The sequence below is a fragment of the Stegodyphus dumicola genome, chromosome 7 (assembly GCF_044657685.1).
Source record: "Stegodyphus dumicola isolate Sdum_Otavi_A_Nest chromosome 7, ASM4465768v1".
NCBI classification, from domain to species: Eukaryota; Metazoa; Arthropoda; class Arachnida; order Araneae; family Eresidae; genus Stegodyphus; species Stegodyphus dumicola.
In genome coordinates, this window is record NC_140774.1 from 98,684,152 (window position 1) to 98,710,832 (window position 26,681).

At 32.5% G+C, this 26,681-nt stretch overlaps 1 protein-coding gene across 4 annotated transcripts in view; it reads left to right on the plus strand.

Annotated features, from left to right (window-relative positions):
- LOC118185135 (uncharacterized) overlaps positions 1-26,681 on the plus strand; it is a 141,004-nt gene that overhangs the window by 71,011 nt on the left and 43,312 nt on the right. Inside the window, exons 1-7 of one of the 4 annotated variants that reach the window (XM_035354933.2) lie at positions 12,349-12,590; positions 13,968-14,031; positions 14,548-14,742; positions 17,422-17,537; positions 20,707-20,902; positions 21,746-21,925; positions 23,770-24,006. In XM_035354933.2, the coding sequence (XP_035210824.2) occupies positions 13,992-14,031; positions 14,548-14,742; positions 17,422-17,537; positions 20,707-20,902; positions 21,746-21,925; positions 23,770-24,006 (964 nt within the window). In that variant the 5' untranslated portion in view covers positions 12,349-12,590; positions 13,968-13,991. Of the gene's footprint in view, positions 1-12,348; positions 12,591-13,967; positions 14,032-14,547; positions 14,743-17,421; positions 17,538-20,706; positions 20,903-21,745; positions 21,926-23,769; positions 24,007-26,681 lie in introns of those variants that run through there. The other 3 variants (XM_085820624.1, XM_085820625.1, XM_085820626.1) reach the window with 3 other exon arrangements.

Below are 26,681 nucleotides of genomic sequence, written 5' to 3' on the forward strand. Positions count from 1 at the left end.
CGTGTTGACTGCCATCTTCAGTGTATGCCTTTTTATTAATGGTGTATTGCGCTGTTTTTATTCCTTCGGCGTTGGCGAGAATTTATCAACGAGGAACTATTTTAATCGCGATGTATATTTTATTACGGTGATGATATTCTCCTTGGGGTTTCTTTCATCTACGCCATTCATGAAATAATTTTAGAATTACTGCCAAAATCTTTTGATTAGTTAGTCTTCGTGGCTGAATGGCAGATGAAGTGTTTAATAAACTAATTGAGCTTTGAAATAGCAAGAACAATTTTGCATTAGCTCAAATTACCGTCCATGAACTACAATCTAAAAAATAATTCATTCTGCCTTTTTTTGTCACATTTTTTTGGGGGGGAAGGCATTAGAAGTCTTCTTAGCAGAGCTCATCCAAACTTATGGGCTATCACTTAACATCACGTTACGTTATTCATATTTGTCAACCATTGTCTTAGGCAAGATGTTGCCACTACGCGCAGCATAAAATCTTTAATTTAGCCTTGTTTGCGGGCCCAAGCTTACCCAGTTTTCAAGAGAAATTAAGCAAAGTGTAAGATTTTTTATTATATTTTTAAATTTTGTTTGGTCTGTAACTGCTTTAAATATTAGTGACCTAAAAGTGCTAAACGCATTTCTTAATAATTTAAGTATTTATTTATTATTTTTGTATGAAACTTATGCTTTATGGAATAGATTAACATAACAATAACCGGCATTTTTTCCTGAGCTGGTTCCCCTATATGGCAGCCGGTTGCAAGTAACAAGTTTTATGTACAAGTATAGAGACGTCTTACAACAACAACAACAACAAAAAAAAAAAAAAAAAAAAAAAAAAAAAAAGGTAAATAAATCGGATTTTGATCCCAAAAGATCACATCGATATACGATATCGATATGGCCTTGTTGGTAATTGTTGCATTTAATTAGACATTGGCATATTAGAGTAGACATACATGTATTTTAAATTTTAGGATCGTAGATCGGTTCATGCGGCGTTCGAATATCCATGCCGGCAATGCCCTATGGACGTGGCCTGTGGATTGCATGTGGAAAGTGTATTTTTCATATTCATGAACGTATTTATTCTAAAAAATAATAAAAGTGAAAACTGAAAAAAAATCTGAAGTCTGTTATCATAGTATTATGCTGATACGTAAAGCAAAATTGGAAAGTTATTCTCTTGGAAGGCATTTTCACCTTCTCCGAATAAGAAATTTTCTCACCTGATGTTTACGTGGTGTAATTGGAAGGCATAGCTGGTTCGCTGTGGTGAGGTCTGGATTTCGAATCTCTGCGAGAAAATATTACTGATATTTCCTTCTCCGTAACCTGTTCTCTCCGCATCCTTACGTTCTTTCCAGGATTCGAATAAAGTAAGCTGAATAATAGTTCACCTTTCAGTATTTGAATAAATTTCAGCCTTTTGAAGATTTTGTTCGTTGGCTTTATGTATACATAAAAGCAAAGCACCGCTGTAATCGGCGAGTGAGTATTGAAGGCAGGAAGACTATTATGCATTGTTAAACCGAGGTGTAGAAGACAGCGCACTGAAGAGCCTGTTAAATGAAGTGTTGGGCAGCAAGCGAATGTCAAGTGACGTAGGACGCCACTCTCTGGAAAGCTGGCGCAGAAAGAGAATTGTCAACGTTGGCCATGATATTAAAATGACCGTTTGTTTTCATGAGTCGCGGCTAAGTTGCGTTTTCATTGCGCGTTAGGCATGTTGAAATCGTCTCGTCTTGGCTGCGATCGACCAAAAATCGCTCCTCGAGCAATCTGTTTGGGCGATCGATGTGTGGGCCATTCGTGGTGTAAAGGAACATATGAAGAGATATCGACTTGTACAAACTATTTATAATAACTAAATGTTGAAAATTGTTTGCCGTATATGCATTTCTTGACTACTAACTTTTGGATTCCATTCTTATAACAGTCTTGCGTTACGCATAAGATCAGATTTCCTTGAAATGATCAGAGAATATCCTTTAAGATCAGAAGCCTTAAGATGATCATCAGACTCCAGATGTATTCAGTTGGCATAGGTACTTCTAAGGTTAGTAGACAAGCATGGTTAGGCACTTTTCAAGACTTGAGCTCAGTGATGTTATTTGACTCAAATGGGAGAAACAAAAACACAAGGAGAGTAGAGAATATAGGTGCTATTGGGATCAGACTATGAGGCAGTGACGTCAAGGAAGAGCAAACCTTATATAGTAATCTTGGGTTTTTCTTTGGAGGAGGAGGATTGCAAGGCAATTTCCCTTTAATACTGGATTTACGGGATCCGTCATTTTGATGGATTTCATGAGAAAAATTACAAAAAAAAAAAAAAAAAAAAAACCATTATTTTTATAGTTTTCTAATTTATGCTAACGATTATCCATGTATGAGATAATTGCATGCCCAAATTTTTCTGATGACAAACATATAAAAGTTATTACAACGTAGATACTAAAAAAAAATCATAATTGAACGGAAATATCTTCCGATAACTTCGAACCGTATCAACGCACCGCGGTCCGGGAGAGCAGTCACATGTCAGTCTTACATGCCTAAAGCGTAAACCTATAAAGTGTTAGGATCAAGACTAAGGAACAATATGCAGTCTTTGAGTTCCAATCAATGAGTCAAGACGTTTTAGGAAACGTTTCAGTTAGTTTTTAAGAAAATACGTGGTTTCCTATAGCCGTCAGTTTGACGGGTGTTTGTAAATATGGGTACACAAAAATGTCAGTAAACCTAGTGTCAAACATTAACACAGCATACGGATACTGTGAAGGATTCACGCAACAACTTAACCCCCCCCCTTTTTTTACTAACCATAAATGTTTAGTCTTTTGTTGAATTTTCATGTTCTCGTTCGTTGTCATGTTCTCGTACTTTTTAATAGCTACCAGTTTTGCTTTTTTTAATCTCAAGATGTTTAAGTTTTTGTTTTCTGGGGGGCGAGGCAGGCTAATTTTTAAGATCTCCGACGCGAGATCCCAAAAACTGTTCGTGATTTAGAGTCTGCTTGCTGACAACGGCGCCACCTTATCGAAGGATGCCCTGTAGTGTTCTTGTAACTTTGTCAGTGTGATTCTGAGACATATTATTTCCGCGTGCTGAATTACGACTATTTTGTGATTCAATAAGTTTGCAGTCGGGGATGACTGGTGTACATTATCTCATTATACTCGTATACATTGTTAATATTATTAAAACTTAGAAATTATTTGTAGACAGCTTGCCAATAAAGAAGTTGAGTAGCTTGAAATTTTACACACATACGTGTTAGTTGAAAATTTGATTAAATTACTAAAATAATAGGCGAAATTTTTCCAGATAAAAAAGCACCGATTATTGGCTAGATTTCCGAAACTGGGCTCACATTTTAATTCTCAGTTTCATTTTGTATTATAGGAAAAAAAATTATCTTTTTTAGCGGGAACTGCCTTTTTCTTTCAGTAAAAAATATAGGAGTGCTTGCATTTCCGGGTGTAAAAGAAAAATCCAGTTGGCTACTCAGGTTATTTTCTTTTTTCTGTATGGTTGGCGTGTCTTGCAAGAAAACGACTTTGCACAGGCCAAGGTCACTGTAAGAAAGCTGGTCTCTGACTCATACTCTTGTTATGACGTCATCTTTCACCTTCTCAGATATCTATTTAAGTAGAAAGCGGGAAGTCAAGTTTTACCTGGCCTGCTTAACAGATAGTGCAAAAAGTCAAACTCTCAATACCTTCCGGACATTACTGCCCACTCTTTCACCTCGAGCATTAGTGCTTTTAAAGTCATTCTCCTTCCTTCGTGTTTTGCATAAAGTAATCATTAATGTTGGAAAACAAAATCCGAACATCCAATAACTAAAAATTAAAAACATACGAAACTCTCTCGTAATATCTTATGCGTTCATATTTTCATACTAATGGTTGAACTGAAAATGAGTAGTTCTATGCTTTGCTTCCACTAAGTAAATGCATGGTGATTAAAAAAGTCACAGTACATTTGATTAAAAATGAGAAGTGGCATTCTGCTTACATTAATGTTCAAAATAACGCCTACCTTCTTCCCGATACCAAGTTTTTTTTAAACTAACCCATGGGAACTTGTTCCTGTGCATTGCAGTCCAAATGTGCAGCAATGGCGCAAGAGAATCATTTAAATTTAATTTAACTTTATTATTTGTTCTTATGAAAGAATATTTCTTAAATTCAAATATATATATATGACGATCTGACCCATCAACGGCCGAGCGGTAAAGCTACTGAACACTGTTCGGTCGGTGGTTCCAGTATCGATGAACGGACTGGCTTTGGGCGTTTTCGTGGTTTTCCCCATGTGTAGCGTGAATATGAGTCAGTTTCCCTTAAAAAGTACTCCACGGGGTAGTTGTCTCTTGCTGTGTAGTGCTTAAGAGGGAAGCATGTCATAAATATATAAATATGTGGTGATCTTCCGTTCAACCTGTTATGCATTGTTGTCCAAGTAATATTTTTTGTGTCGCATTCCTCCCTCCCGGCAAAAAAAGTCTGGTGGAAAAAGGCACCATCGAGACAGATATTTATCTCAGTGGTGGTGGAAGAGGTCCATTGATTTTGCAAGGCCGCCTGCGTTTGTCTCCGAAGGCATGACGTAAAACTTCCAGATGTTGTATCATGTTAACCATCCATCATCTTGCTGAAAATTATACCCGGTAACCATTATCTTCTTCTAATCAAGTGAGATGAGGCATATGGTTCCTTTTATATTTGCAGTTTTGGTCGGGCAGTATTTTTGCACGTTCGTGAAACTGAGCAATTTACGTCAATTCTGATCAAACTGGAGCTTTTATTAATTTGATGTTTTGATCTTCTTGTACTTTCAAATATAATTTCCATGAAGAATTCGTGATTTTCTGTGGACATGTGGTTTTTAATAATATCCAGTTAATAATTCTTTTACACAAAGATCTTATGAAGCCTCTCTTCCGTGGACTGAGATTCATTGCAGTTGTTCGATTCCAGGCGAAAAAAGGGCTGGCCGCTTGATTCTTTTTTATGGTTTTCCCTTGGAAAGACATCCACGAAGGCATCCCCCCTCTTAGGCATATAGCCGCAGTGGGCAAATAAACATATTATAATCCACCTACGGATGGCATTTTAAGAATGCCGCCGTAGAAGGCGTAGATTAGGAGAGAGCACAAGTGAATGCAATCGGCAGTGGGTTGTGTTTGAACTATGATTCCCCAAAATGCGGCTGGATGTACATATATGTGTATAGTTAATTCCTTTAATAAACCAAAAGTAATAACTTGTGTCTATTCTGATAAGTCAAGCCAGAGAGAACATCTAACAATACACAAATATGCAAAAAACCCTGAACAACCGTAATTACTGGAGATAATGAAAGGATTCAAATACGGTTTTATAAAGAAGAGACTTCTTCGTCAGATGGTCTTTTGAAACGCATCAGACTTGTTTATCAAATTTAACGATCATCTGAACTTCAGTTTTGAGTAAATTTAAAGACTGAGCATAGTTTCTTTTTTTTTCCCTCCCCTGTTGCGATAAAGTCATGTTTGAATGAAATTCTGTAAAATTAATTTTACCATGTGTTTTTTTATTTTTGTTTATGTAATTTAAAAATTAATAAACTGAATATTAATAAATAGTTGTGAAAAGAATTGGTTTTGAAACTCGTCATTTAGTTCATTACAGTGTTTTTTTTTTTTTTTTTTTTTTTTTTGACAAAAATTACAGTGTGTGTGGGGGGGGAGGGAATCGACTTTATCCTTACACACCAGCTCTTAGAAATTACAGTGTAAGTATCAATCGTATTTCGTTGCCCTTTGTTTGAATATTTTATACAAAAGAAAAGAAATAATCAAATTGACATTTTAGATTTCTTTAAAATATAAAAAGAGAATTACTTTACTCTCTGTCAAAGATATTTGAACTTACTTAAATTAATAAATTCATAAAAGATGTTATCAGCTTAATAGAGTTAAGTGAGTTCACTTTTGAATTTGAATATTTTATGTGTGCAATAATTGCAGCCTTAGATCAGGTTTTCTTAAACTGTGGGTCGCGACCCCTTGGGGGTCGCGGGACCTGCAGCAGGGGGTCCTCAAAAATTTTAGCCGTTTTGATATTTCTTTAACTTATTTGGTTTCTTTAAAATTACCAAATATTTTTACACAATGTATCTGAAAACAGATAAATACAATACAGACAAAGAAAAAAAAAAAAAAAGAAACACTTTTTTATAATATAAACGTTCATTTACCTTGCTTTGCACATAACGCTGTCATTTTGTGTGTTATTTATTTAAAATTTTCATATTGTTTTATGTCTTAAAATTAGTAATTAAATTTAATGACTTAAAACTGCAGTAGTACAGTACGAGGGGAAAAAATTGACAGTTTCACTCTAGCGTGTGTCGGATTTGTGCAATACTTATGGGGTCCCACAAAAATTTTGTAAATATTATGGGATACTGGGGGTCGCGAAAAAATCTCAGTGATAAAAAGAGGTTGCGACTGAAAAACGTTTTAAGAAACGCTGCCTTAGATGAAGTATAAAACTAAGACCGAGCTTTTCATTGATAGATAGCTAAAATAGGTTTATATAGCTTAAATTAGCAATTCTTATTTTAATAATCAAACATATTCTCTCATCTTAAAAGAATGCACCAACACTGTAGCAAAATTCAGTTTAATCTTACAAATAAAGACGACGAATATGCTTTTTATTCGCAATGAGGTACGCAGACGATTTTAACATGAAGACAGACTATTTATTCGCCAGCGAAAGCGTTTTCCTCAACATCTCTGACATAATTTCTCTTTTTATATGCTTTTCCCGTCTAGTTCTTCTGTTATCGTTTCCCGGTTGTGAGAGGGCTGGCTTATTTTAACGAAGCCCCAAAATGTCCAAGAAATTACAGGTCATTTTTCTTTTTCTCAATAGTTCTGCCGCAAGCTTTCAAAATTCTTTTCAATCGGTCAATGTTTATTTTGGCTATCCTGCTGCCCACGTACTTATTAGGCATTGGGTCAGATCTTGCCAAGCGTGATACACCACTTCTGGGGATGAGGTCACTTTAATAGTCGAAACGTGATGTAATGCAACGTTTCACTGGCTCGCAGAATTGGAAAAGTAAAATGGAAAGGGTTTTCTCGTTTCCAGTTTCTCTTGGGTCATGTTACAAAATTTTACACGAGAACAGTAGCTACATTTCTGATTTGGATTTAATCGCATGCGTCTCAATTAGAAAATGAGATGAAAAAGGCAATGAAGTTATAAGCATTGTCTCGCTTCTGTTTGCGCTTGCATTTCCCCCCCCCCCCCAAAAAAAAATATTTCCGGGTTTGCCGTTTGAAAATTACAAGTTAAAATACAAAGGTTGAAATTGAAATGACCTTTGTAACACTTGCTCCCATTTTGGTTTATAAGTTTTTTGAACCTGTTATTAATTTCTGAGAGCATAACCAATTTTGTAGTTGTATTCTTTAAAAAAGTAGCTGAAATTTTTTTTCCCAGTATAGACAGCAGTACGTAACCTTTACCAGATAAAGAATATGAAGAGTTAATAGTCGAAAACGCCTTGATAGTTTCTGTGCAGGATTTATGATCAGAATTGAAATAATTTTTCAATGTGGGTATATGTTTAAAATAACGAATGGGCGTATTTAATGTTACGATTTATACATTGTTCAGCTTTAATATTTGACAGATTTCCTACCCATATAGTGTGTGAAAACATACGAGTGTCTAGTGTGAGAATTGCTAATCCGATGCTTTTGAAACTTAGTGTACCTGCAGCATACTTTTATTCTTCGAAATGTTTTGAAAATTGACTTGCATGTATAGAAGGTGCACAGACGTAATAAAGAATTATGTGGTAGATTTCGATAATTTACAGTGAGATAGAGAAAAGAAAAGAGCTAGTATAGAGTAGTAGACAATCAACGATGTGCAGGCGGACGCGCAATCTAGGTTAATTAACGGATGAGAAGTAAACGCAGAAGAATGGACAGCATTAGCACGTATTTGGAGACATTGAAAACATACCATATAAAATCATAACAAAGCATGGAATGATTTACTTCGGCTGGGGATGGGCAGGTGCAATTTCTTTCCTTGTGCCACCGAAATTAATACATTACTTTCTTTTAATATGTACTTGACCTTTTCGTAGGCCGGGTATGTTCGCATCATATTCACATTCTGCTTGGGCCTCTTTTTTTCTGGTGAGGCCTTGTTTCGAATGGTATTACCGTGATGGAGCTAGAATGCTTTAGGATGTAATTATAACTGCTGGTTACCGTTGGAAATCGAACTCACAGCCTATTCATCAACACTGGTAAACTCGGTATTCCATATCCTCTGAGTAGTTATTACTGGTAAACTCGGTATTCCATATCCTCTGAATAGTTATTACGCCTTCTTGATGTCTACTTTTCCAATCTAGTGTGCCTTCACAAACAACTCGGGCAAAAGTTGGCACAAATCTGAAAATTTTAAATAGAGTATTAAATAAATGCATGCAGTGCAAACGTGTAAAGACATTATGAAAATTACCTTTCAGAGAAACCAAACATTTCTTACAGATTGAATCTATAAGTTTCCCATTATTTATTCGTATCGCCATAGAACTATGACAGTAATTAGAACTAGAGCATCGTGTAAATGCTCCCTTCAACTTCATTCAGACGAAGGCTTTTTGATACAAAGCTTTGTTACGTAAAGGCTATTAAGTCTTTCAATCTGTGTAAAGGGGTTAGCCATAACTAGTCAGGGAAAATAAAGTTACGCATGCGTAAATGCGCAGCTGACTCAACGAAACTGTCGGCCGAATGTCAGTTAGTATATGCTTCACTGTGATTGGTCGGTTCTTATAAGTTTTGCATAAAGTTGGAACATTTAGGCAAAATACTTAAACCAGGTTTTGTGAAGTAGCGAAGTCTGGTTGTCTAACCACAACGTTCTTGTGATCGGAAAACTACCGTGGGAATGGAGCCTTAGTTTCACCATCACTGCAAATGCTCGTCAGAACACTGCTAGTTCTATCCGAATTCAAAAAGAACTGGCTTTGAGGGAATTCTCTCGATTTTTCCCCATGTGTAACCATGATTGCAAACCATTATCCTTAAAAAATACTCCCATGAAGATATTCCTTCCTTTAGGCAAGGTAGCCGTCGTGTGCTTTGCCATGATACAAGAATATAACCGCTGCCACTTTGGTCAAGGCAGTGTGTTCAACACTGCTTAATCGTGACCTTCATGTGGTTAAGTACTTTTGCTCTCCACAGGTTCTTTGATTCTAATTTAATCAAAATCTAAGATTGAGCAACAAAAATGGCCATAGGAAGTGTTAGTCCTCAGCCACTTTTAATACGGCTGTATTGTTGGAAGCCTTATGCAGTTATTATCAGACTAGTTTTAACATAATATGTAATATCACTCTGGGCAGTTGCTCCTGAAACTCCACAAGAGAAGTTCTTCATAAAATAGTCAGTGCATTATGCTTTGGGAGAAATTTTGAAATTCATAAATTATATAAATAACTGATATAAATACATACTAACAGCCACACAGATTTCCCCTCCCCCCCGATTAAAAAACCAAAAATTAAGATGTGTCGAAATTTTCCTTTTCTACCAACCGCGGAGGATAAAAGCCTGTTGGTTTAGTAATATCTACCTCATACATATTTTAGTTTCTAAAGAGACAATAGAAAGCAGTTCAAGCTCAATGCGTTGTTTTCTAAAACCGCTTTCTTCAGTGATGAGCTTAAAGTTTTACTGTCTAAAAGGCCCAAGAGTGAATAGCTTTGAGGCAGAACTGAAAACGCCTCCAACGAAGTGATCCTGTTGCATAACGATATTCGCAAATATTGGTCAGAAAAGCTTTCAAATTTTGACATATATCTAGAAATATTCAAAACTATAATACGTGTATTAACAGTTTTTTTCCTTGAACACTTTCTAATATGCTTAGAAAGAAAAAATATGACAGTGTATGGATTTCTCTGCATGAAATGACTCTTTATGAAATTACTGCTCAATAAATGCGGAATTTTCACGCTTGACATCACTTTCTTTTAGTGGATAATTTTACGTGCACACTCATACATACACACTCGCATAAAAAACCCTTAGCATACTTTAAGTGCTGTTTTTCATGCTTCATCAATTTTATATTTTATAAGCACAAAATAATTCTTTGTTGAGAATTTTTTGAAGACATGAACGGATAGTATTTCATAGGTTGTGTTAACAATTTTCGTCGATTGGGGCGGAAAAAATTTTCAAAGATGTTTTAGTGTTCCATCAATGAACCGTGGCGATTGCAATAAACGTTTCTTTATCCCGCGTTTAATTACCGATAAAATTATCAGAGCTTCCTGTTGTTTAGTCTTTGTGTAAGAGTTTTCACTCTTGTTAGACCTTAAGCATTGAATTGATGACGCAAGGCATAGAAATTTTATGTTTTTATGGTACACCACACAAATTTTAATGCACACAAAATTTTAATGGACTGCGTTAACATACTTCCACAGCTGCAACTAGTATATGCTTTGATGACTAGCAAATCTGAAGAAAATTACAAAAGATTATTCCAAGATATAATTGATTTCGCTGAAGAAAATAATATTGAACTGAGGCCATCTAGAATCATTAGTGATCTAGAAAAGGCAGCTATAAATGCTCTGCGCACTCAAAATGCTGTCGAGGATTGGCACAGAAGATGGGAGACCTTAATTGGACGGACCATGTTGGCGTTTATAACATCATAGAAGGATTTCAAAAAGAACAGGAGCATGTGGAATACCAAGTTGAATGCATTCTTCGCGGAGAACAACAACCAAAACATAGGAAGGTAGATGATGACAGAGAAAGGAGAATTATGATTGTTGTGGATGATCGTGATAATCGACCTGTGATGGAATATCTTCGTGGTATACCTAATGTCTCTACAGCGTCATTAAATTTGTTTTACATTTTTAAACGAAATGTATTTTGTTGTATATACCCCCCTCCCGAACGGTGGGCGCTATTGGTATATAAACATGTTTTAATATAATTAATTTTTTCCCGTGAATTGTGTTGTTAGCGATTGTCTCGTGAATTGTGTTGTTACCAGCAGATGAGCAAAAAGCCTAGTGTTGCACATAAGTATATCCGTATTGCGAAGAATTTTTTCTTTTCTGGTGTCCTGTTTGCTGTCTGCATGTCGAATGATGAACTTGACGCAATTTTTTTTCAAATGATATTATATTAATAACTTTTTTGGGGGGTGATAGGACCTCCTTCATCTTACATCAAAATAAAGCGCAGTAAGAAACACCTTGCATTCTTATTCGCTGACATTTTGTGATGAAAGAAACGGCAACACTTTTTTTGAAGGGGGGAGGTGACTAGAAAATGAAAAGATAATGCAAACTTAATACATTACTAAGTGTAACCTATATTTATATTTACATAGTAACACGCTATTTATACGGTTTTCGATAATACGCCCTTCTTCCGGGTATACTAAAATTTTCAGATCCTCGAAATGTTCCTGTTGAAAATAATTTTCGTCTAAGTTTCGTTTCGAACGCGAAAAATCATTAAATATTGTTAAAATACAAGCAAGACCGTATTAAAATAAATATAGATTATTGTCGTTGAAAAATCAGAAATTTTGTCATGAAAATTAATAATAATATATGACATTAAAAGCATATTTTTTATTATAATGTAAAACTCGTGAAAATATTATTGAGGAACTTGTGAAAAAGTTATTGAGAAATTATACATATTTTAATGGCTTAACTTTATTGTAGTGATAAGCAGTGAATTTGTAATTTAGAAAATAAATTAAAGATATTTTGTGGCAGGCTGTGTTTAATGTTTATAACCTCAGCAACTTTAATTAACGATTTTAACCGAATTTTTATAAAACATATGTAATCTGTTTTTATCGTTTGATTTCTTCCTTTTAATAGTAATCAAGTAATACTAATTAATGGCTATTAATTTGTGATATTTTAAATTGAACTGATCGTAAAATTTATGAAATGTGAATAATTATTTAAGATATTTCTATTTGCTAAACGTTAAATTCAAAATGGAATTGTTTTTAATAAATACTTCACTAATGTAACGAGAATTATAATAAATTACATCTTGTACGGTATTATTTAAATTATTATATGTTACATTAATTTAATTTTAGATTTGCATTGGCTCCAGTGGAACGTGCAAATGTATGGCAATAATGCCACATGCGTGCGATGAAAATCGCCAAAACAGCGATACTTAAAACAGAAATGCTATCTCGATTTCCGTCCGTGACGTCATGATTGTGTTTCATTGTGCAGAGAAGTTGGTTGTGGAAGATAACAGACGATGAGAAGTTTCGCATTTTGTCTTGTCATTCGTTAATTACGTAATCGTCGACTGTTCTGTATTCAGCGCGAGATCAACTTTCAGTTTCTTACCGTCGGCTGATGAATGTTTGTCTGGAGAGTTGGTATTTTCTCCGACACATGATTTCAAATAGAGTCTCAGTTGCAAAAACAAACGGGCTTACCGGCATTTTGATATTTTCTGAATGAATCTGGATGTCGTGTGCGTAAGTCCAGTTTCTCTGTTTGGAAATCGCTGGATATGAAATTTATGTTTTGGTGTTGTGTCGCGAGTCATTAATGTAAACTTTTTAATATTTGCATATATTAAGACTAAGAGATTATATTTATCAGTGTGTACCAATTGTTTAATTTTTATTAAAAGTCAATGTTGTTTTATAAATGCGTCGTGTGTCGATAAACAGGAAACGGAAACGTTACTCATTCCAATTTATTATACTTTTTAAATATTCATTAATATTTTCAAATTCCCTTTCGCACTGTTTTTTGCCACTGCATTTCTGAATTTTGTAACCAAATAAAGTAATGAAAAGTTTGGAAATTAAATGTATTGCTGAATCTAAAAGCCCCCTGCATATTTAAGAGTTTCTTATTTTGGTATTGCACATCTGCTTGAAATATAATTTTTAATCTGTCGTACATTGTACGAAAGTGCTAAGCGTATTTATGAGTCACACGCACCGAAATTATGCTATGCCATTTATTATATTCATTTATTACTGTTATGCCATTTCTTATGTATGCAATCTAGTTAATTTTATCTTTGAAAATTGATTTGTATAAACATGTTGTTTATTTTAAGAATGTATGTATAGTTTCATTATCTTCATTTTTACTTTATTTAAAAGTTATATTGGGTCAAAGCATTGAAAATTGATTTGTATAAACATGTTGTTTATTTTAAGAATGTATGTATAGTTTCATTATCTTCATTTTCACTTTATTTAAAAGTTATATTGGGTCAAAGCATTGAAAATTGATTTGTATAAACATGTTGTTTATTTTAAGAATGTATGTATAGTTTCATTATCTTCATTTTCACTTTATTTAAAAGTTATATTGGGTCAAAGCATTTAATGATAATTAGGCTGTAATACTATATGCCATTTATTATGTATGCAGTCTAGTTAATTTTATCTTTGAAAATTGATTAATTGTATAAATATTGTTTATTTTAAGAATGTATGTATAATTTCATTATCTTCATTTTCACTTTATTAAAAAGTTATATTGGATCAAAGCATTTTATGATAATTAGCCTATAATACTACATAGTCTGTCTATAACTATATAGGCCATTTGTTATCAGCCAATATTAGTTTTCTTTAATTTATAATTCAGTTATGGAAGAGGAAATTGAAGAAAATGTGATTTTTATTAGTAAATGTTTTGAATGAAATTATATGTACATACTACACACACACACACACACATATATAGATAATCTTCATATTTATATTTAAGTATATATTTCGTATTTTGTATATATGTACATTAAACATGTTTATTTTATTCAAAATGATCAGTTAAAAGTATATTGTCATAATTGTATATCTTATTTGTTTCTAACTTTGCATTTTCAGAAGCAAGAACTGTTCTAGGACATCATGTCTAGGCCACCTACAGGAAACAGAGGTCCAGCTAAAGGTGATGTTAAATAAATAGTTCATTTCATACTTAAGATGTACATTTATCAAATTTCACCTTAATGGATTTAAATGAAATTCATAAGTACTCTTTTTTGTAAGGGGCTGATCTAAATGTATAATCATAAGAAATTTGGGATAAAGTGCAGAATCGCCCACTTATTTGTTTGGCACTTTTTACAAGAGTAAGAAGAATTGGATTTTTGTCCATTTTCTTTGACTTTTTAAGTGAAAATAGGTCAATGTGTATATGGATAAAGTCGAGTGAGTGCGCAATGCCATTTTTGTGTAATTCTGCGATTTTTTTCAAGTGAAAATAGAGTGATGTGTACATAGATACCGAGTATGTGCAATTCTTAAAAACGTGCCAAGCAGTGGGTGATTCTGCACTTTCCCCGAAATTTGTTACATGCTGGATAGTTTTACTTTTAGCTATTTGATAAAGTAGAATTAGTTATATGTATATATATATATGTATTTTTATTTTTAAAATATTTATAACAATATATTTCATCAGATATGTATTGGTTTGCCCATGGTGGGATTGAAACTAATGCTGAAAAGTGCCTCTCTCAACAAAGAAGTGCTACTCCTGGAGAAGGAGATGAAGAAAGCAATGATTCAAATTCACCTACGTGGAAATCCTTACCAGATCGTAGAAACTTTCCAGAGGAACAGAAGTCCGCTTTTTTAAGAGATGCATCTCATACAGGTAATAAATGTTTTTAACCATAATGTTAATGTTTTGTTACTTCTGTAATAATCTTTTTACAAGTAATGGCATTGAAATGTATGAAATCAGTAGAAGTAAGTGTATTAGTGAAGTTAGAATCAAACAAACTTGCTGAAACAAGTGTGTTGAAAATTATTTCCGTCAAGGTGCATGTCCTTGTCAAAAAAAAATTGCCTTGTTTTAATCGAATATAAAATTTTGAGTGCTCTCCCCCCCCCCGTGAATATGGAAGAAATGTTTTAATTACTAGTTTAAAAAAATTAATAGTAAAGGAATCATATTAACCTTTTTGGGGGAGAATTATTAAAACAAAGTAAAAACCTGCATTAAAAAAAATTATCAAGACTTCTGTTTTTTTCTCTTATTCTTATTTTACTCTTATGTTATCAAAGTAATGTTGGTTTTAAAATTGTGAGGATAACTTGAAATGTATTTTCACTAATTACATATACATGGTTAGGTCTTATGACCAGTACCACATGTAAAAGATAATTGAGTAAAATCCTAGTACAGTCAAAAGTCGTTAATCCGGACTCGTCGGGACTACGGCGATTCCAGATTATAGATCATCAGTTTAAATCTGGTAAAATGGCATGCAGAAATTATGAAATTAAAAATATGAAACCGTAATTTACGAAATAAAGAACAATTATGACCTAAAGTGTATCAAAAATTAAAAAAAAAAAAAAAAAAAAAAAAAAAAAGCTTATTATTTATTTGTTTACTTTATTAAACATTTCTTTCAATGTAAGTTGTTTAAGTTGCTTCGTTTTTTATGTGATAATACATTCTCTTTAATTCTATAAACAGACATAATTTCTTGTTCAGTTACAAAGTTCCGCTGTTCAAGCGCCGCGGCGTTAAAGATAAACAAAGTTTAGATAAATAAACGTTAAAGTTTAGATAAACAAAGGATATGCCTTTATCCATTGTTTGCAGCAATTCCACTTTTTGTTTAATGGACTCCGAAACATACTTTCGCTTTGTAGATCTGTTACATATTAGTAAATATAAATCGGAAATTCTATTTGACATAATCCAAAGTTCAAGCTTACTTTTATAAAATTGCTCTAACAGTCTGCAAAAAATAATAAGCCGTATCTCGTTCGAAGATTAAGGAACAATGCAATCTGCAACATTAACTGAAATAGATAATTAGATAATTTTTGCTTAGCTTATACCGTCCGTTATACATTAAACGCGCATTCGTAAACATATTTTGCGCAGGCAAATTCGCAGCTGTAAAGGTCTTACACGCATGAGTCAACGCGATACATGCGCAGAAAGTTTGTAGCTTTGAGGTCCAGATTATAGATCATTCCGGATTATGGGCGTCCGAATTAACGACTTTTGACAGTATACGGTGCAGCCTTGGTGCGATTTTGAAAATTATCGCCAACACTAAACATGATCCAAAGTATATGCTTGGTATATCAATGTTAAAATACCTAGGTGTTATTTTTTCCAAAAAAAAATTTCTTGTGTCATAATGAGTCATTATATTCTTACCATCATGATTCATTATGCCAAGAACAAAAAATATAATAAATGAATGAAATTATTTTATTTTTTGTTATTATCTCTTGAAACTGTATTTTTGTTTACAAAGTAAGCACTGTTAATGGAAAGTTTATTTAAAGTGTATCATTCTATTTTGTTCCCTTTTTATTAAAATAATTAACCTAAGAGATATATTTCTCATGTTTAGAGAAAAAATTTACCACATTCAAATTAGTTGACAATTATCTCATTAGAAGTATCAAGTTGGCACATATAACTTTCAAGACAAAATTATTTGACATGTGATTTTTTTGTAATGGAAAAGATAAAAAATTACAAGCATTAGTTTCAATCCCACCATGGGCAAACCAATACATATCTTATGAAAAATAGTTTTTTCGGTACTATTCCGTTTTGAGGGCCATAAAAATCGCCAAACTATTGTTGATGCCAGTGCTGCTAAAAATAATTGCGGCAATCCTAATGCAAGAAAGGAAGTACAATAGTAAATAACTTAAGATTTTATTGTTTTAATTTAGATGAAAGGTTAATTTCATATAATACTTTTTTATTATAATAATTTACATAAAAAACACTAAACATAACTGAATGGAGGCATAAGAGTAAATAACTATTTCAGATCATTATTATATAATTTATATAAAAAAAGAATGGATTCCTGCAGTGCTATTATGCTACCAAGTTATCGCTAAAGCATAATTTCATCTCGTTGCTTGTTCAAACATTACTTTCTGTAATGAATGATGCCTTTTCTTTGAAAAAATTATATTCTAGACTTTTCGTCGTGGGCAATTCCTAAATTGTTAAATCCATAGGATACCAAAAAATAAATTAAAAATTAAATTAGTATTTCAATGGCGTTTTAAGAAATTAGAACTATCTAAACTTACACAATTTGAAATCAGTGCATACGCTAGATTTGGCACTTTTGCGCATACATTTTCGCTACAATTTTTTTATGGTCCTCAAAACAGAATAGAACAGTTTTTTTCTTACCTTCATTAATACTCACTTCTTTAAGTGGTTGGGAAAATAAATTATAAATTAATTCATGTTCAAAGGTTTTCTGTTATCATGAAATGTTTCAAACAGTTGTATGTCAGGATTATATTTTTGGTTTAATTATATATATTTCAGCAGTAGATGGAACTAATTCTGGCCCTTCGTCTCTGGAGCGAGAAGACAGAATGCGAGCAAGTGAAAAACGAATGGCCGTTGAAGAAAGAAAACGACAACTATGGGAAGCTGAACAGGTATTCCAAGTTAATTTCATCACTTGTAGTCTTAATTTAAATAGCTGTATTTAACGTGGTGCTTACAATTTTTCATATACTTCTTAACTGTTAAGTGTTTTGGTAGTTTAATGGAAAAGTTCCAGAAAAAAGACCATACACACATTTTTCCCATCTTCAAACAAGTTACCAACCTGCATTTTAACACTTTGCTTGTAATTTCTCGTATTGCATTTCTATAAAATTCCATTATCTAAGAAGCGCAAATTTTTGTTTTGTATTGTTGGGCAAATATGATGTATTTCTGAAGAAATACTATACAGTCAAAAGTCGTTAATCCGGACTCGTCGGGACTTCGGTGATTCCGGATTATCGATTTTTCCGGATTATAGATCATCAGATTAAATCTCGTAAGATGGCATGCAGAAATTCTAAAATTAAAAATATGAAACCGTAATTTATGAAATAAAGAACAATTATGATCTAAAGGGTATCAAAATTTGCAAAAAGAAAATGCTTAATATTTATTTGTTTACTTAAATAAACATTTCTTTCAATGTAAGTTGTTTAAGTTTTGCTTCGTTTCATGTGATAATACTTTCTCTTTAATTCTATTAAACAGACATAATTTCTTGTTCAGTTACAAAGTTCCGCTGTTCAAGTCCTATAATTGCTGTGTCAAGAACACCGACTAATTTGAATTTGTCAATCGAAATTTTTTCGTTTTCAATAACCTCTGTCACTTTTCTTCGCTATCCGAGTTTTAAAGGAGCATATCGAGATGAAATACTACATTTGGTAAGGAATTATAAGCCAAATAAAATAAAAACATCTGATCTTCAATTATAAGCCAAATAAAATAAAACCATCTGCGCTGAAGATAAGGATAGTGCTGAAAGATCAACTTCCAATTCATTACACACCCCCTGCCGCCTTGCCCCCGCCCCGCCCCGCAGAGCAGCGTGAAATTGATAAACAGATTTCGGATTTCAAAACATACTTTCGCTTTAGATCCTTTACGTATTAACAAATATATATCGGAAATTCTATTTGATATAATCGAAAGTTTAAACTTACTTTTATAAAATTGCTCTTACAGTCTGCAAAAAATAATAAGCAGGATCCAATTCGAAAATTAAGGAACAACGAACAACGCAATCATCAACATTAACTGAAATAGATAATTTTAGCTTATACGTCCATTATACATAAAACGCGCACGCGAAAACGTATTCTGCACTTGCGCACACTCATATGCGCAGTCGTAAAAGGTCTTACGCGCACGCGTAAACTCCTATGCGCATGTGTCAACGCGGCGCATGCGCAGAAAGATTTTAGTTTTGAGGTCCGGATTATAGATCATTCTGAATTATGGGTGTCCGAATTAACGACTTTTGACTGTACTTTCTTTTTCATCAGCTAATAAACTCCACAGTCCCATCATGATACGGTATGACAAAAACAGGTACATGATGCAGAAGGAGATACTGGCTGTTGAATTTCAGAAGCACAAATTCATGTATACCTAAACCACGTACTCTATGCATATACCTGCGTTACCACATATACCCATTTTTATAATTTTATTTCTGGAATTAAGGAATTGAACATTTTGTCTGTTTCTGTAATATGCGTAAATTTAGTGTTATGATTTAAGCTGCATCAAAAGTTAAATTTGTAAATTTTGTTTACCTTTCGAGTTAATAATGGGGCTATTTTTTTTTTTCCAGGAAATAATTTGCTACTACTTCAAAGTTTTAAATGCTAATATAAATTTTGTTGAAATAAAAAAAATTGGGGAAATTATTAAAATTCATATGTTAGAACGCTTAAGCAAAGTCTTTTGGTAGCTATTCGATTCTTGGAATAATTTAAAATTAATAGTGATTATTTTATATCAAAGAAAATGTGTGTATACTTAAATCTATTACCCTGTGGGTCTACCCTTATTGCTAATAGAGAGGGATATGTTCTTATGTGTTATGAAATATATATATGTAATATAACTGCTTCATTATTGTAATTGACTTGGTGTAAGATGACTTGGTGGAAAGTAAGCTGCAACGGATTGGCAGTATTTCCTGTCATTATAACAGTGTGGCTAGCAAGATTTCTCTCAAAGAAGACACATAATGATAAATTCTGCATATAATATTATTCCTTGATAATGCACATTATCACTGTGGGTGCGCTATGCACGCCCCAATTTTGTAAAGCTTATATTTCTTAAACAATAGAGGAAAATTGAAAAAGGAAACTGCATGACTAGTAGAAATGCAAAGCAGCAAAATGAAGTGAGAGAGTTGTGACACAATTAACCTTTCATACCATTTCAGATCACATGACAGTTTAATGTCCAGATGTTGGGTTTAGATTTCATGGATAAGTGCTAAGTGCACGTCAGAACTGCAGGGAGTTAGAAAATTGTTGCTTTGTTCTTTTTTAGAATGAAGACGAGAGTTGAAGGGCTATTATTTATTTATTATTTGAAAGACAGATATTTTATATTTTACATATTCTCTAGTGTGTAAGGTATAAAAAAATGATGATGGCTGCTTTAAGAAATAATTGGCAACCTCAAAATTAACTATTCTAGATTTTATGTTCTCCCCTCTAAATTCATGTGTTCTTCCAAATTCGAGATTTTTCCATGCTACATAACGTTGATTGAAAAGGTAACTATAATTAACCAATCACAGCTTTGAGTACTTTCTGCATCTACTAGGTATAAATGCTCTTTCTTGAACTACGCCATTTCTTTTCCCAACTTCTATCCTGTAAACAACTCTGTGCTGCTTATGCTGTCCTGTTCAAAATGCTTAAATCGTACTTTTAAAACCTAAGTACATGGAAATTATTGTGGTCTCCCTATGATTAAAAAACATCTTTTTCTGCAAAAGGATGGTTCTCGATATGTGCGAAAATAAAGATTGGTGATTTGTCGAAATCCAGTTTTTGTTGTCTTCATCTGTATGCCTTAACCTTTAGCCATGACGGGTACCGAAAGCTGCTAAAAGTACCGAGTGGCACTTATGCACTTAAAACATTACATATATTATGTAACATTTAACATATAAATTTATTTACACATTATTCATACATTTATAAATTTAACATACAAATTTAAATATTTGAAAAGAATCCTTGTAAAATTAAAATATCTAATTTCTGCTGGAATTTTAATTTTCAGGAAAGGAATGATGCTCTTCTTAAAAAGCATATGGAAAGAGAAGCTGCATTAGAAGCCCGCCGAAATGCTCAAAGAAGTAACATATCATTTGCTTTTGGCAGTTCGGTACCTAGAAATGTTGAGTCTCTGCATTCATATCAAGCAGATTCGGAGAAATTGAATAAATCTTCTGTTACAAGTGGTTTATTATCAAAAGGTATATATTTTAATGACAATAAAATTTAGTGTTGTCATACAAAATAAAATGCATGTTGTCATAATAAAGTATACATTTTATGGAATCGAACATTTGAAATGCAGAAGTCTGATTTATGTATTAAGTATAAAATGCACTTTGAATAACATTTTATATTTTTCTTTTATATAGAGCTTTTTAAATTAGGTTTTTCATATATTGTATTTAACTTACAAAATATATGATTTTGAGTAGAGTTAAGTCAGTAATTTTAAACTATCAAACATGTTAACATTTTATTAAATAATCAAATAGTAATAAAGTAAATAGTCAAATTATCTTATAAGTAAGCTGCGACAACAACACGTTTTTGATCGATATATATATATAAATTTCAGTATCTTAAAATAAAAGCATATATATTTTTAATGAATTTGAAATTAAAAATTCCAAAAAACTTCTAAATTTATGTGATTGTGATAATTTTTTAAATAAAAAATTCCATGTAACAATTTCTCTTTCCAATCTGTGAACTTCAATCACATTTTAAAATAACTGAGATATTTTTAAAATTTTACTATCCTTCCACAAGGAAAAAGTTTCTTGGCGAAGTGTTACCTTTGATATTCGGTATTTCTATAAAATATTTCATCATAAATTAGTTTTTGTAACTATGTAGCATTTCTGTAGCTTTATCATTATATGAATAAATAAAGAGTAATTTTTACTTATTTTCTTATACAATGTGATAGTTACCACTTTTTGAAAAGTTTCTGCAAAAGAAATTAATAATATAGTATAATAATTGAGCTTTTATTTTGATTATTCATCTATGAATAATAATGGATTAAAAATATCTTACAGAAGAAACCAATGAAACATACTACGAAAGCCGATCAGTTTCTCCTTTTAACTCTAGCGGGCACAGCTTTTTGGTTGATAGTATTAGTCCTCAATCAAATTCATCACAAATATGCACTTCTCACTTTGAACGAAAGACTATGTCTCCACCTTGCTGGCTGGTAGGCTCTGGTGCTCTTATTGGTGAGTAGGGATCTGAAAGAATATGGCATGTAGATTGCATCACTCTTGAGAGGCTGCTTTTTGTGCTGTCTGTAACTAACATTTTCTATTAACATTGTCATTTGCATTATTAGCATGAAAATGGTAAAGTATTTGCTCCCTTCATCCTTCTATTTACTAATATCTTCCACACTATTCTATATTTTTTTAAATATTTCCTTATTTTTTGTTGATTTAATAAAATTTCAGAGCAGTGCTTTACATTTCATGTAGAATGAATCTTAGTAATGATTCAGAATCCATTATTCAAGTTGAAATTGTATCTTCTAGAAAGTTAAAACAAAGCCTTGTGTTTTATATCTCATTATTGCCATTTCCTGTTGTTTCACCCACTGGGGTATTTAGAAATATCAGAAAGTGGTTTTATTGTCCAGTTTTTCATTGAAATAATTTAATTCAGTACTGAGATTGAGTACTTGGGTGCTCAAGTCTTCTGCAGAACGAAGTATACTATCATCTTTTAGTAAGTTCCAAGCTGCATTTGGCCAGTTCATCCGTGCTCATATCACTGTCATAGCCCTAGTATCTTCTGACGAGCTGGCTTTTAAACTCTGTATGGCTAACATTCCGGTTGGAGGCCAACTCAAGCAGCGACATTACTGAGGTTAATTTTTTTCAAAACTGTACTGATAAGTGTACATATTAATACTGTGACACATCTTAATATGTATAATATAAATGAGAAACATGTCAAATAGAAATTTCATAAAAATATTTTTGATGTTTGAAAGAGATGGACTCTTCAGAGTAAATAATTTTACATTATGTCCTGTTTTACTTAACTTGAATTTTACATAATTTTAAATTCTGATGCATATATTCTTTGCTTGAAAGTTTCATAAATTGTTTTCCATCGTTTTGATAAATAGTTATCGAATGCTTATTGCTGTGAGTGTATAACAATAGAATATTGATATTTTCACAGTATGTTAGTAATGCATTTATAAGCCATCATGTAAGTTTTTATATTTTGAGGGTTTTAAAGAATGGGATAATATGGTTACTTAAATATTTCAGTTTTTAATTTTTTATGTAGATTTAATTATGTTCCTGATATTTGGTAGAGTCATGTTTTTGGTTTCATAAACTCTGTGCATTAAATACCAATAGAATAACAATTCCTGACACGTTACTTTTATTGAATAATGAAGTAGAAATTAATGCCTGTAAAACTGTAAATGATAAAACTGTTGGCTGTATGGATGAAAAATCAATCTGATTGTTACTTTTTGTGCGAGAGGTATATATTTGATTCCTTTTTTCATTCACATTCATAAATTAGCTAAGTGTTTGATATGTTGTTCTTTCATTTGGTGACATTTTGACACTTGTCGCTAGTAATTTTACAGAACTGACATCAGAAACAGATACTTTGCAAAATTTTTTTTGTATATATTCATTACTTAAATATCATAGTTACTCCTGTTTGCCAATTCATAGTTTTTAATGATATATAACTGGATTTAACCTTCTGAGCTGTATGCCTACTTTACCCAGTCAAATATTCTGTCTTTTTATGTATGTGTATATATAATTTAATGAGTTATATATACACAAATAACTCGTTATTTAAATTATTTTATATCTTATATTATTTAACAATCTAAATGGCTTTCTGTTAAATGGAAGATTAGGGAAGCTAAGAATAAAATAAGTTATTTTTCAAATCTAGCTTATAAATACTTTATAATTGCAAATCTTCATCAGCAGATCTGAAAGAAGTACTGCTCAGAAGGTCAAAACTGCGTATTTCACTATATATTCTTCCTTTGATATAGATCACAATTTGTATATTCTGTTTGTAGGTGATGATATTATGTCTAGGAGCATGACTGCTTCTGTACCTGCTCCAAGAGGCCGTCGAAAGAATGACCTAATGCCCACAGTTCCTTATGATCGTACTGCAGCGCCTCGAACATCTGCAGCTTCTTCAACACGTAAAAGATCTGTGAGCATGACTCGTCTAGATCAGTTAGCTCAGCCTAGAAAGCATTATGTTGAAGCAAATAAAGCTAATAGTACTGCTAGCAGTGGTACATCAAGTAAGTTTTATGGTTATTAATATAACCAAAGAGCCTTAAATATATTGCTATAGTAATAATTTTTTGAATCTATGCTTCTAGAATTCATGCTGATCTACAAAAGTTTCTTTCTTTTTTTTTTTTTTTTTTTTTTTTTTGGTGGGTGTGTGTGTGTGGGGGGGGGGGTTAATCAGCAAAATGTATCTATTACATATATGTAAAGAAAGTATACATGTAAAGAAAGAAAGAGATAGTGAACCATCACCCACTGGATATTGTCAGTGGCTTTGTTTGAAGCTATAATTTTTCTTTCCTTTATTTGTAAGTAGTGATATTTGAGAAGTATTAATAATTATAGTCAAAAGTTGTTAATTTGGACACCCATAATCCGGAATGATCTATAATCCGGACCTCAAAGCTAAAATCTTTCTGCGCATGCGCCCTTTTGACGCATGCTCATAGGCGTTTCACGCGTGCGCGCAAGACATTTACGACTGCGCATATGCGTCTGCGCAAGCGCACAATACGTTTTCGCATGCGCGTTTAATGTGTAACGGACGGTATAAGCTAAAATTATCTAATTTTCTATTTCAGTTAATGTTGATGATTGCGTTGTTCCTTAACCTTCGAATTGGATCGGGCTTATTATTTTTTTCAGACTGTAAGAGCAATTTTATAAAAGTAAGCTTGAACTTTCGATTATGTGAAATAGAATTTCCGATGCTGAAGCTCCCAAAGGATCTAGAAAACGAAAGTATGTTTCGATGTCCATCAAACAAAAAACGAATTGCTACAAAAAATGGATAAAGGTATATCCTTTGTTTATCTAACCGTTCCGAAATCTGTTTATCAATTTCGCGCTGCTCTGCGCGGGGGGGGGGGGGGGACATTGTGGCGCGCAATGAACTGGAAGTTGATCTGTCAGCACTATCCTTAACTTCAGGGCAGATGTTTTTATTCGGCTTTTAATTCCTTACTAAATGTAGTATTTAATCTCGATGTACTCCGTCTTTGATATGATTTAAATCAAATTCCTCGTCATTATAAATATCACGAATACAAATCAAATAGTTTTCTGGTTGCAATTTTCTAATTTTGGCTATGCGTAAGGTATGCTTTACGCATGCACGCGTTGAAAGAAATGTTTAATAAAGTAAACAAATAAATATTAAGCTTCTTTTTTTTTGTAAATTTTGATACCCTTTAGATCATAATTTCTCATTATTTTATAAATTACGGTTTCATATTTTTAATTTTAGAATTTTTGCATGCCATCTTACCAGATTTAAACTGATGATCTATAATCCGGAAAAATTGATAATCCAGAATCGCCGAAATCCCGACGAGTCCGGATTAAAGACTTTTGACTGTATAATACTGGTATTTATTAAAATAGGAAGGAAATGCTGTTCAGACAACAAATTTTTAACAGTCTGTTGCATATCAAAGTGTTAAAATATTAAGAAGTATACTGGCTTAATACACTTAAAAAGAGACTTTAAAGACCTTACTTAATTGGGAATAATTCATTGATTTTGAATAACATTGCAGTATGTGTTGTTATCTTTTCCCCTTGAAATAATTATTTTGTTAATTTTTAAGCTAAATATTTCATGCAGAGCACGTAAATAGATATATCTACTCCAAGTATTTAATGTATGCTAGTGCAAGGTTTTATAATTTACTGAAAAGTTTTAAATTCTGTATTGTATTATTTATTTATTTATTTATTTATTTTAAATTGGGTTTTAGGATATTTATATCTTTGGTTTGTTTTGATTTTATTTGGTGATATATTCTTTATAATAGCAGAATTAATTTTTAAATATGTGCAAACTACAAAAACTATTACATACTAATAATTATAATAGATTTAACCAGGTTTTATTAAACTTAATGCAAGGCTCAGAAATAAATACATTTATTGCTCATAAAATATGCATGACTGATTTTTGGGTGTGTATGTGAAAAAAACAGTTGCATCAGGCTATCTTTTATTAAAAGTTGTAGATGGAAATTTGGTATTTTTCTGATTATCCACATCCTCAAAGAAAAGTTCTGAAGTCATTGGTGATTTTGGAAAGCCTTCGAGAATTTTTTGGCTGCTTACTTTTTGCTTGCACAAAAGGTAACAGCTGTTTCACTCAGTGGCTATACTTCAAATAATAAAGTAATAAAATTTAAAAAAAATAAAAGCATTAGTAATAATTTTTTTTTGAGGCCACCCCTTTTTTTTGGTCTTGTTTTTTTCTCTTTCTCTCTCTATATAAGTGATCTGTTTTTGCTTAACAAAATCAGCATATTGCATATGTTTTGGCAGGTGCACAGTTACCTTGCCTGGGTTGCTACATAACTATTTTGAAAATGACTGATTTTTCTCATGAATGCATTTTTCTGGTAGGGGTGCAGTTAATCAGAAAGTACTGAATTGGTGGAGGGCTATGAACTTTGAAATGACAGTAAAAGGTTGAAACGAAATTGTAAAAACAATCGGGAACAAAAAATGTAAAAGGAAACAAAAGGGCTTTTAATACTATGATTTTTTTTAATGTATAACTCTGTCAAGGCATTTTAGAGATGCTATATGTCATTATATTTTTATCCTATAAAATTTGTGCCAACCAGCGGCCGAGCGGCAAAGTCACTGAATACTGGAAGTTCGGCCCGAGGTTCGAATCCCGCGAAAGGGCTCGCTG